Source organism: Cannabis sativa, chromosome 5 (assembly GCF_029168945.1).
Source record: "Cannabis sativa cultivar Pink pepper isolate KNU-18-1 chromosome 5, ASM2916894v1, whole genome shotgun sequence".
NCBI lineage: Eukaryota > Viridiplantae > Streptophyta > Magnoliopsida > Rosales > Cannabaceae > Cannabis > Cannabis sativa.
This window is the reverse complement of record NC_083605.1, coordinates 59,181,655-59,194,592: the sequence shown is the minus strand read 5'-3', so window position 1 is coordinate 59,194,592 and position 12,938 is coordinate 59,181,655. Positions and strand designations below refer to the sequence as shown.

General features: G+C 33.1%; 1 protein-coding gene across 1 annotated transcript; it reads left to right on the top strand.

Moving 5' to 3' along the window:
- The first annotated feature begins 603 nt into the window (after positions 1-603).
- LOC115717811 (uncharacterized) lies at positions 604-2,687 on the top strand. Its single transcript, XM_061116563.1, has 3 exons — positions 604-954; positions 1,123-1,941; positions 2,646-2,687. The coding sequence occupies exons 1-3, from the start codon at positions 604-606 to the stop codon at positions 2,685-2,687; spliced, it is 1,212 nt and encodes a 403-aa protein (XP_060972546.1).
- Positions 2,688-12,938: the final 10,251 nt, after the last annotated feature.

Genomic DNA, 12,938 nt, shown 5'->3' with positions numbered 1-12,938 from the left:
TTTCCATCTTATTAGAGAGAGTTTGCTTTGTATTTCAAAATTACATATTCATTGTATTGAGAGGTGAGGTTGGCGCCGGTAGAAAAACAACTCGGTTGTAGGTGAGGTTGACACCGGTTTTGTAAACAACCCGAGAAAAGTGAGATTGGCACTTCAACAATCCGGCGAGGTTCATAGTCCTTGGAAGAAAGCTATTGGGAGAGGTTTGGGAAAAACCTTGGTGAAAATTTCCCCGGTTGTAAGGGTTAGTCAAGCCCGTTAACTTGGCTCGATATTGGAACTCAAAGCTAGGTCCATAGCTTTGAAGACCAAGGACGTAGGTGGCATAGTTCTACCGAACCTTGTAAAAATCGAGAGTTTGCATTTTCTAATCCTTAAACTCTTTACTTTACAAGTTTGATTATTTGTCATAAAATATTGCTTGCCATATTACTTGCTTTTATTTGATTAAGTGGCTAATTGCTTAATTTTGTGTTAAAAGTTTTAATTTACCGAAATTAGTATAAATTTCCAATTCACCCCCTCTTGGAAACATATCTTGGGCTAACAATTGGTATCAGAGCAAGGGCTCAAATTATTTGATTAGATTTCACAATCTAGAGCATGGCGTTTCCAAGAAATTCACATAATAACATGCTAGAAGGTTTAAGCACGAGTAGAGCACCATTCTTTGATGGGGTAGACTTTCCTTATTGGAAAATTAGAATGGAAACGTTTCTTCAATCCATTGATTATGATTTGTGGCATATTGTACGTTATGGTCCTTACATTCCTATGCATGTTGTAGATGGTGTAGAAACTATAAAGAAATATGATGCATATAATGAAAATGATAAGAAGATGATGTCTAAGAATGCTAAGGCTAAGTATGCTTTAATATGTGGACTAGATAGAGATATATTTAAAAATATTGAGCATGCCTCCTCGCCTCATGACATGTGGAAAATGTTAGAAGTAACTCATCAAGGAACTAGTGCCATGAAAGAAACTAAAATTTAACTTTTAGTTACTCAATATGAAAATTTCAAGATGTTACAACATGATACCATTACTAACATGTATACTCGTTTCACAACTATTACTAATGGTTTGAACTCTCTTGGCAAGGTACTTACACAAAAGGATATGGTGACCAAAATTTTGAGAATTCTCACCAAAGCCTACCAAGGCAAAGTAGTTGCCATCCAAGAAGCCAAGGACCTCTCAACTCTACCATTGGAAGAGCTCATTGGTTCTCTCATAAATCATGAGATTTTCATGAATGCTCAAGAAGAAGAGGAAGTTGATAAAAAGAAGAAGAACACAATTGCATTCAAATCCACTTCACATGATGATAGTGAAGCTAGTGAGGATGGTGATAGTGATATGGAGGATATAACCCTACTGACAAAGAACTTTAAGAAGTTTTTGAAGTTCAAGAAGAATGCAAATAGATTTTACAAAGGGAGTAACTCAAGGGAGAGCTCAAGAAAAGATGATCAAATTATTTGCTATGAATGCAAAAAGCTCGGTCATATGATAACGGATTGTCCTTTGAGAAAGAGGAGTAGAAGAAGGGCAATGATGGCTACTTGGAGTGAAAGCGAGAAAGAAAGTTCCGAAGATGAACAACATGAGATAGCCAACACTTGCTTTATGGCCATTGATGATAAGGTAAGTAATCCTAACCATACAAGTGATTTTGAAAGTGAAAGTGATGATGATGCACTTGATATGTCTTATGATGAATTATCAAAATCCTTCAATGATTTGTTTGTTGATTTTGAAAAATTGCTTGCTAAGAACTCAACTCAAAGAAAGAAAATAAGTTTATTGCTTGAAGAAGTTGAGGCTTTGAAAGTCAAAGAAAATGAGTTTTTGATTGAAACCCAATGCAATAATTGTTCCTTATTTGAAAAAGATCTTGTAAACTTGAAAGCTAAAATTGATGATTTAAAAAAGGTGGTTTACAATTTTACAAAAGGAAAAGAGAATTTTGAAATGATGCTTGGGAGTCAAAAATGTGCTTTTTCAAAAAGTGGTATAGGATATAACACTAGTGTGAAACAAAAATTTCTTAGGAATTTCTTTGTCAAATCATCTAGTAATTTGAACTTAACTTGCACTTATTGTAACCAAGATGGTCACACTAAATCCTATTGCCATGTGAAAAAGAATGCCTATTTTGGTAAGGCTATTTGGATACCAAAGGTTTTAAAGACTAACATCAAAGGACCCAAAGTCATGTGGGTACCGAAAAGAAAGATATAAGTTTGTTTTATAGGTATCAATAAAGAGGAACCAAAGTTGGCTCTTGGGTGTTGATGCTTAAAGAAGAATGCCAAGTTCCTACATTACCAACAAGTCTCAAAAAGCATAGAAAAATAGCGTGTCAAATCTTGAACACAACCTAAATTAACAAATTTGGGAATCGGTAATATCATTCTTATTCATTCTACTTATTTTGATGAGATTAAGATGCCTAGATGAAAAGAAAATGAAATTTGAAGTGTTTGGCTAATTGACTTGCTTTTGATCCTTCTTGTTCACTCTCTTATGCATACATGCTTAATTGGTATGTCACATACTATTTCTATGAATAAAAATTTTGATTAGTTGAGTTTTGACATTCTTGAACTATACATGGTGAAAAATTCACATTATAGGTCATTATGCAAATTTTTGGTGAACTTTGGACATACCTTTGAACTAGTGAATATGTGAATTTTTACATATTTGGCTAGTATATGTGTTTATATGTTTGAACATGTCCAAATGAGTGTATTTAGCACGTCTAAAGGTTTTTCTTAATTGAAATATACTTTAACAAAATTTTGGTATGTCATTTGCTTATTTTCAACTTTTTAAGGCCATAATGGGTGAAATTAGCCAAAATTTCATATTGTTGAGAAAATTGTTGTTTTGAAAGCTTGTACATCTCTAAATACTCATATTTAAACTGTCTCAAAAAGAATTTTTCAAAAATAATGCTCAAATCTTGATTTTGGTACTATTTTGCATAATTTTGACTTTTTAAGACCTAAAAGGGTATTTTTCTCCAAACGTGCTCAATTTTCATTATTTTTCAATTCCGTAAGTTTGTACACCTCACATTTTATATCATCAAACTACTGGAAAAAGAATTTTTCAATTTGGTTGCATAGAACTCATTTTTGGTAGATTTCTAGTTTTTAAGCAAATCGAAAAGCTTACCGAAAAGTTAGGATTTTTGACTTTTTTCTGATTTTCTTGTTTGAGCATGTTTGTTTTATCATATATCAGCTGTCAAAAAAGATTTTGCATGAAAATTTTGCATAAAATCAATTTTTAGTAAGTTGCTTAAAATGACCTTACATGACCAAAACGAGTAAAACTTGCCAAAATCTCTCATTTTTGAAGCTTTTTCTATTTTTCCAGCTTGTGCACTTCATATTAATCATGTTTAAGCTGATACAAAAAGAATTTTTCAAAAAGGATGCATAAAACTAATTTTTGGTACATATGTTGTTTTTGCTTAAATTTTTGAAAAACTTACCAAAAAGTCTCAATTCTTGTCATCTAATTGATTTAAGTGCATGAACACGTTTTTTTTATCATACTTGAGGTATGAGAAAAGGTTTGAAATCATAACCATGCCATTATTTACTTGCATCTTTTACTTTCAAGGTTTTTTACATATTTTTTTTTGGTAGATTGAATGTTTAAACTTGTTTTGACTATATGAACTTTCATCTTTTTATGCATTTTGAAATTTCTCTTTACCTATTGTGCTTCATTGATACAAGTCATATATTGTATGATTAAGGGAGAGAAATAGCTTGACCTTGCTTCCTATGCCACCCTTTTTGATGATATCAAAAGGGGGAGAAATATTGGAATTGATTATTTTGGCATTAATCATATTATGTTTTCAAGTATTAACAAGTTTATTGAGTATATGATTAAGGGGGAGCTTTGTCATGTTAAGAAAAGGTAACAATAAATATGCAAAGGTAAAACGGTATAAACAATATATGCATATATTAAAGGGGAGCTAAACTCAACATGTTTCAATTTACTTTTTCTTTCCTTTAAAATAATCAAATATTTTGATATCATCAAAAAGGGGGAGAATGTTGACCAAAAGTCAATCACTCATTTATTTTGATGATAAACAAATATTTGATTATTATTTGTTACTAATCTTTTCTTGATCATTTTGCAAGCAAGTTCACAAAGTATCAATATTTGCTCGGTAAAGTCAAACATAATCAAAGAAGTAGATTCAACAAGTATATCAACTACTTCATACTTCATAAGAGCAAAAGATTCATCAAGGGATCAACAACCCAAGACCCTATTCAAAAGAGGTCTTCAAAAGTCCAAAGTCAAAAGTCAACCTGAAGTCAAAGTCAAAGTCAACTCTCGGGAAAAGTCAACTTTGGATCAAAACATGCAAATAAAGCTAGGAAGCTCATCTACATCAAGACTATAAACAATCAAATGGTATAAATTTACTTTAGTCTTGTTAAAGTGATTTGCATAAGTACACTAGGATTTATAAGTTCAAAAGTTTGGCTCACTAACTTGTGCGACAAGTTATTTCACAAAAAATGATATCTACATTTTCTAAATTGATTTTTAAGATTACATATCATCTAACTAAGAGAACGCAACTGGAATTTTTGAAATCGGATTAACGAATAAAAAGTTATGCACGTTTTAGTTCGAAAAAAATGAACCTTTTGCATCTGGAATTCCGGTTTCCATCCGGAATTCCGGTTGCCAACCGGAATTCCGGTTGTAACCAATCCGGAATTCTGGATCACGGCTGAATTGGCCTCGAAAAATGTGCTAACGGCTATAAACGGCTAGTTTTCATTCCTACACTATATAAACTCGTTTTTCTCTTAAAAATGGAGGTTGGTTGAGCTTCTATTCATCATGTAACATCATTCTAAGTGTTCTAAACTAAAGAGTTATCATCTTTTCATAAACACACCAACCACACACACTTGAGCCAAACTTGTTCTTATCTTCTCTAGTGTGCTTGCAATTCTCTCTAGGATTTTACATGATTTTCCATCTTATTGGAGAGAGTTTGCTTTGTATTTCAAAATTACATATTCATTGTATTGAGAGGTGAGGTTGGCACTGGTAGAAAAATAACTCGGTTGTAGGTGAGGTTGACACCGGTTTTGTAAACAACCTGAGAAAAGTGAGATTGGCACTTCAACAATCCGGCGATGTTGATAGTCCTTGGAAGAAAACTATTGTGAGAGGTTTGGGAAAAACTTTGGTGAAAAATTCCCCGGTTGTAAGGGTTAGTCAAGCCCGTTAACTTGGCTCCATATTGGAACTCAAAGCTAGGTCCATAGCTTTGAAGACCAAGGACGTAGGTGGCATAGTTCTACCGAACCTTGTAAAAATCGAGAGTTTGCATTTTCTAATCCTTAAACTCTTTACTTTACAAGTTTGATTATTTGTCATAATATATTGCTTGCCATATTACTTGCTTTTATTTGATTAAGTGGCTAATTGCTTAATTTTGTGTTAAAAGTTTTAATTTACCGAAATTAGTATAAATTTCCAATTCACCCCCTCTTGGAAACATATCTTGGGCTAACAACCATGAATGTGATATGTCAGGCGTTGTACCTTATTAGTTACGGGCGGTAGTGAGATATGAGTACCGAACGTAGGTACAAGCTCACCTGATTAGGTGATGCAATATGTTGGGCATCGTACCTTATTAGGTACAGGTGGTAGTGACATATGAGTACCAAGCGTAGGTACAGGCTCACCTAATTAGGTGATGCGATATGCCGGGTGTCCTACCTTATTAGGTACGAGTAGCAGTGACATATGAGTACTAGGCGTAGGTACGGGCTCGTCTGATTAGATGATGCGATATATTGGTGCCGACATGGGCTCACCTGATTAGGTGATGCAATTATGTACTGGGCGTAGGTACGGGCTCATCTGATTAGGCAATGCAATATATTGGTGCCAGGTTGTGGCACGGGCTCACCTGATTATGTGATGCAATTATGTGATATATGGGTACAGGTTTTTGGCATGGGCTAACCTGATTAGGTGATGCGGTTATGCAAATATTAAGGGTGCACACGGGTTGGGTTTTCGGATTTTTGGGGTTTTGGGTTTGGATTTTCGGGCTTCAGGTCTTGGAAATGCACAACCGAACCCGGTTTTCGGGTGTACGGGTGCGTTGGGTATCGGGTCAGATTTTTTCGGGTTGGGTGTAGTCGGGTTCGGGTTCTATTGGGCTGAGCCCGTTTAATTTATGGGCTAAAATAAAATTTAATTTTTAAAAATACCATTTTTTTATATTTAACATTGGTTGGAATTTTTTTTATAATTAATATTTTTTAAGCTTGAATAGTGAAAATTAAAAAACAATACATGTATATGTATATAGAATGGCATACTGAAAATTCAAAAGCAATACATGTATATGTATATGTATATATTAAAAAGTATATGTATATCTATTTCCACATCCAACTGAAAACAGTAATAAGTATATGATTTTTTAATAAAAATTAAAAAGGTGAAAACTGAAAACTGAAAACGAAAGGGAAAATAGAAATATGAGAACCAGTCGGAGAAGAGAACATACCTCGCCGGAGAAGAGAACAGTCGTCATCGCCGACTGGTGGGTGGACACGGGACGCCAAACTGAGCCGAGAAGAGAACCAGTCGCTGTCGTGGGTGGGTGCCTATCGTGCGTGGGGGTGGATGGTGTCGAATCGACTGGTCACTGGTGTGGGTGAGTCGACGGTGATGACGAGTCGACGACTGCACTGGTTTAAAAGTATATACTGTATATAGATTCACATTTCATTCACATTCACACAGAATAGTATTAAGAAGAAGAGAATACGAATGGACTAGACTTAGCTTTTGTTTGAAATTGATTAGATTAGTAATATTATTACTATTTAGTATTTTCTACTGATAGATATTAATTATTGAAGTTTATTAAGTATATTGAAGAATACGAAACGAATAATCAGATAGATATTAATTATTAAATTAGTAATTAAGTATATTAATTACATTAGTAATTAAGTATATAAATTAATATTTAGATATTAATTATTTTGGGTTACGGGTCATAACCCGACCAGAAAAAAACCAAATACTCAAACCGAATTCGAAAACCGTTTGGAGTGTTTTTCGGGCCGAACCCGACCCGACCACACGGGTTTTTAGGTGATCGGTTTTTTGGGGGGCGGGTCGGGGCCCGTAGTCGGGTTTCTTGGATTTGCGGGTCTAAATGTGCACCCCTAGCAAATATGGGTGCAGGCTATGTCACGGGCTTGCCTAATTAGGCAATGCAATATATGATTATCAGATTAAAGCATTGACTTGCTTGATTAGGCAATGTGATATAATGAAGGTGGTTACTTTATGAGGTACCATACATATATAATTTATATTTTTAAATGAATATGATTCCTATTATTGGTATAATGGTTTTGTATTACCAAATATTTGTATACTGATGCTTATTCATGGCAGATACCAGTAGTGATTTGGATTTCATCTTATGAACAATGCATAATGGTTTGATTCTAACTGTGTATAAATGATAATATTCGAATAATAAATTATATGATTATTATTATTTCTTTTCTTGCTGAGTCCTTGTGACTCAAGGGTGCTATGTGGTGCAGGTAAGGGCAAGGAAAAGTTAGAGCTGCCATGAGGTGACTACCTTCTCCAGCAATGTACATATTGACCTCACCGGCATGTGTCCCGAGTTTCCAGGAGTTGTTTTGGGCTGGTTGTATCTGTTGTGTATTTTGATTTTGTGTTTAAATAGTTGTTGTATATATTTCTTTAGTAAAACTTTTTCTAACAGGGATTCCCGAAACATGCTTTTTATGCCGTTATAATGTTTATTTTTAGTGTTTTATTTTAATTAAGTTTTTAATATTATCACGTTTTTTTAAGAGTTAATTATTCTATTAGTGTTTTATTTTAATTAAGTTTTTAATATTATCACGTTTTTTTAAGAGTTAATTATTCTATTAGTATTAAACTAGTTTATAAAATCACACGCGTGGCGTCCCTATAGATTAGGGCTTTACAAATAAATTAGGGTATTATCTAGAAAATTCACTAAACTTACTTAATAATCAACTTAGGGAAAAAGACCAAAATGCTTTCTTCCCTCTTAAGCAACATAAATATCTACGGGTAAAATAGCCAAAAATTATTACTCCACATAAACTCGATATTTCAAATGTCCAATTATCTTACCCTGCTAAACAAATGGTGCTAAACCATAACTATGTGACGCTATTGGCCAAACCGTTGCATTTCCAGTATTACTTAGCATAAATCACAAAAATATCGAAATTCATATTTATCATAAATTATACACCTAGAATTTAATGAAATCTCTAGAATTGAAAAATTATAATTCAAATGCCTATTTCTTAAAAATAAGGCCCATATCAGAATATATATTTAATTAATGCTAATTTTCTACTAATCAATATTCTAAGTATGCGGTCATTACAATAATTGAGTTATCTTTATAAACACGTCGTTTACTATAAAAACCTAATCATATCATAAGGATTATCAATAGTAGATTGCCCTGAATCTTAAGTAATCATGAACTTTTGTTCATAGTTTATCAAAGAAGATAATTCTTACAACTTCTATTTTAGGAATCTAATAATGTGAATAATCAGGAACTTGATCTACAATTATGGAATCCTGTCTTTCCTAATAGATCGAAGGTTTTTTAACTAAAAAGTTGTGCACAAATTTAGATTGGATCTAAATTATACTTTTATTAGTGAATCATAAATACTAAAGGATAAAAAAGTAATTAGAAGGATAAAATAGTAATTTTACCAAAACTAATTACGAAATGACACAAGAAGGGCTAATCACTCGAATTAATTTTATCAATGGACACTGTAGTAAACTTAGTAAATATAATTATATAATTACTAAGAGTTTAATTCCATATTTATAATGGAGTAATCATAGAATTAATAAATAAGATTATTTGGTTAATGAGATTTAATAAATAATTTAATTTAGGCTCATTAGTAATTTTTTCCCCCGAACTTTGACATGTACTAAATTGTGCCCCCTGAACTTTTTTGGCTGTTAAAAATTCCCCCTGAACTATTGAGATTGTTAAATTTAAGAACTTTTGTCTAATTTTAGTAAAAAAAACTCTAACATGGATGAAAGTTCAAGGGGCATGATTTAGTACATATCAAAGTTTGAGGGGCATGATTTGGTAGATATCAAAGTCTAGGGAGCATGGTTTAGTATATAAACAATCACTGAAACAGTAAAATTGAATGAAATTAGACAAAAGTCCTTAAATTTAACAATTTCAATAGTTCAGGGGGAATTTTTAACGGCCAAAAAAGTTCAGGGGGCACGATTTAGTACATGTCAAAGTTCGGGGGGAAAAAATTACTAATTAGCCTTTAATTTATTGGAACTTTGTATTATAGGTTCATGGTCTTCGGATCGCCACCTTGAAACACTGTCAAGAGAATGGATAAAGTTGTATAATGATGTTCAGAAAAACCTATTTGAATTGTCAAACTAGTAATTATTTATTTTGCAATAAATAATTTATTTTCAAATTTATTATTTAAATAAATTTGGGAAAATATAAAGTATTGCGTAGACAAAGACACCACCACTGTATGGTTAAGACAATGATGGTGCCACATTTGACTGTGTTAAGACATAGTGATAGGCGCCTATTAGATAAGGTGAGCCTTTCTAGATTTATTTTTGGATTAATTAATTAATTCAAAAGAAAAATATGTATTTGATTTGAATATACATGTGTCACCTATCCAAAAATGCGAATAACAATAAGCTTTTAGCTATGGAGTTTTTACAGCTTCAATGTGTATTTTTCAGATTGTGAACTCTTTGCAAGGAGAAGATAATACCATATTTATAGGCAATCTTGCATATTAGGTCAGACGAATTCGAGTTGTACTAAGGTTTTATGTAAAAAAAGCTCACAAATTGGGTAAAATACATTGATACAGTGTTATCTTAAGCTATTGGGCAAGGTAGGCGAGACCCAACTCTAAAAAGCAATTTTCTATAAGTTGCATGGTACTGTTGACACGACAGCTGGTATCGTACACCGTTATTGGAAAAGAAAATGTCAAAGTAGTAGTGCAATGTACAAAAAGGTAACCACCTTTTCGCCGTAAGCCTTTTTGGAATTTGACGGAGGGGAAAATTCGCCAGATTCCTCGGGATTGTGTCAGAGGGGAGCTACGTAAGCATTCTCCGAGACCATAATTTGTCCCAGATACCTTTTAAACTTCCATTCCTGAAAGACCCCTGGGGTTTTGTTTCAGTATTCTTATAAACTTCAATGACCAAAGATGTCGTAGCTGTTGTTTCCTGCAAGTTGACAAACCCAGAGTGTTATATGAAAGTTGTTTACACTATCTAGGATGATCATTACAAAGAAAAAATATTGTTGTGTAAGCCTTTCCGGGCCCAATAGTAGGCCTAAAATTTTGTTGAATCTTGGTTTGGTGCCATATGTCTTCTATCCGAAAATGCTGATAACACGTACAATGATAATCATATTAAGTGCTTCTGCTGCATACTTAATTTAATATTATAAAACCAACATACTTGATGTTACAAGTTTAATTAGTAATATATAAGGACTCATTCTTCATGTTGTTATTTGTTTACCAAAATTTTCAGAAACCGATTAATAAGAGCTTAAGGAAATGTAAAGTATTAAATGACAACCAAATAGAATTTTACGTGGTTTGGACGTTAATGATCCTTAGTCCACGAGTCAGTGGCATTAGCCTTCTTTGGCAAGTATTTGAGTATTACAAATATTTACAATAGTAATCTCTGCATTCTTTTTATTTCTCTTTAAGAAGAAAGCTCTCTAGGAATTTTAGTAGAGGTTTTGTAAGTAAAAATTGTCACCCCTATACATAAAAAATAGAAGTATTTATAAGTACATAAGTAGGTAAGGGCATACCTTTTACCCCACTAGGGTTTCTTACCCAGTACACAAGAAAGGTCGAAAACACCACAAGACCATCTGACCGTTGGTTTGGTAGGTAGCTCTTGTTGGAAATTATTTTACCAGGATCTTAGATCTACTCACAAGTATGTTGATTAACACCCTAAATATGAACTTTCTAAAACGATGAAATAAACACATATAAAGTTTAGTAAACCTTACATTGGGTGCAGCGGAATAATATGACTCCTTCCGTTCAGATCTCTAACCCTTGTATCCTTTCTGTCGCAGAGTATTATCAAGATCTGAACTTGGATCTCTTTCTCTGATTCTTTAGTGCTGAAACTCCTTCTTGCTGAAAGTCTTTCTTCACGATCTTCCTCACTATGATTGAGGTATCACTTGTTGTGTGTGGGCACTACTCTAATCACTAAGTATTTCGAAATCTTAAGGAAGAAGAGAGAGAGAGAGTGGGCGGACAAGGTAGAGAGAGAAGGCTCAGGTTTTCTGAATGAGAAGTGTAATTTTCCTAAAGCCTTCACCATCTATTTATAGCATTCCACTAGGGTTAGGTTTGAATTATTTGGCATTAAAATAATGAAAATATCAGAGGATAATTCCTATAAAAGTGGCTGGCCATGGCAGTATGGATTTGGGCCTCACTTTTTTGCAATTTTGCAGTTTTATCACTTTTGCATCCGATTTTCTCAAAAACGCCAATTTTCAAATTCAACCATTTAAATGCCAATTCTAACTATTTAATAACTATAAATAATTATTAAATAATATTGTCATTTATCATATTTATTAATTGAACCATACAAAGTATCATATTTAACAAATACGCCCCTAAAACTCTTTCTTTACAATTTCGCCCTTACTTAGTGAAAAATTCACAAATAGACATAGTCTAATTTGAGAATTATAATTGATTAATCAAAACCAATTACATGAGTCTTACAAGCAATATTATCTCAACTAGTGGGGGGACCATGGGTCTATATAACCGAGATTCCAATAAGCAGATCAAGAATTTATTACCTAAATTCACTCACATATTAATTCTTCGTTGAATCCACGCATAGAACTTAGAATTGCACTCTCAGTATATAGAATGCTCTATATGTTCCACCATATAGACACATCATTAGTTATCCATTGTTATAATCCTAATTTGATCAATGATCCTCCATATGAATGATCTACACTGTAAAGGGATTAGATTACCGTTACACCCTACTATGTATTTTATCCTTAAAACACTTGATCCCGTATAAATGATATTTCAGCTTATGTGAAATGAGTACTCCACCATTTATTTTCGTTTGGTCAAGCTCGAAGGAGATCATCCTTTGCTTACTATTCGCCAGATAGAAGCTATAGATTTCATGTTTATGTTAGCGCTCCCACTCAATTGCACTACCGTGGTCCCAAAATGTACGTATCACCCTGACCTAAAAGTAGGCTTAACTAACAAATCAAAGAACACGGATAGCCTCCTGAGATTAAGCCTAATCATAACAGGATTAAGATCATTTGATGTAGGATCAACTAGGCGATATTGACTTGAATAGATTTTACGGTAAGTTTAATAAATCTAAGTCAAAGTTTAATATCGGTCCCTTCTGATGCATACTCCATGCATCCAACCTGAGCTTTACTTTAACTAATGTTCTGGAAAGAACATAGCATTTCTCCAAATGCAAGTAAACTCTTGTTGTAGATTATCATATCAGTAAAACCCTGTGTCTAATAAATCTAGAAAACTTTATTCACATAGTCATGTTTACTTTCCAAAATGTTGACAACACAATAAACAGGATCAAGTATGTGAAAAGAGTTTCAGATGAATTTATAAATCAAATAGACAAGCAATTGATAAGGTAAACCAAAACATACACAAATGAATGAAAAATACTTCTGTTTCTTTATTGATGTTGAATAAAAATAG

Coding starts and splice junctions, on each gene's coding strand:
- LOC115717811 (XM_061116563.1), top strand. CDS start 604: ATGGCGTTTCCAAGAAATTCACATAATAACATGCTAGAAGGTTTAAGC. Junction 955..1,122: donor ACATGTGGAAAATGTTAGAA/GTAACTCATCAA, acceptor CTTACACAAAAG/GATATGGTGACCAAAATTTT. Junction 1,942..2,645: donor AAATTGATGATTTAAAAAAG/GTGGTTTACAAT, acceptor TTCACATTATAG/GTCATTATGCAAATTTTTGG.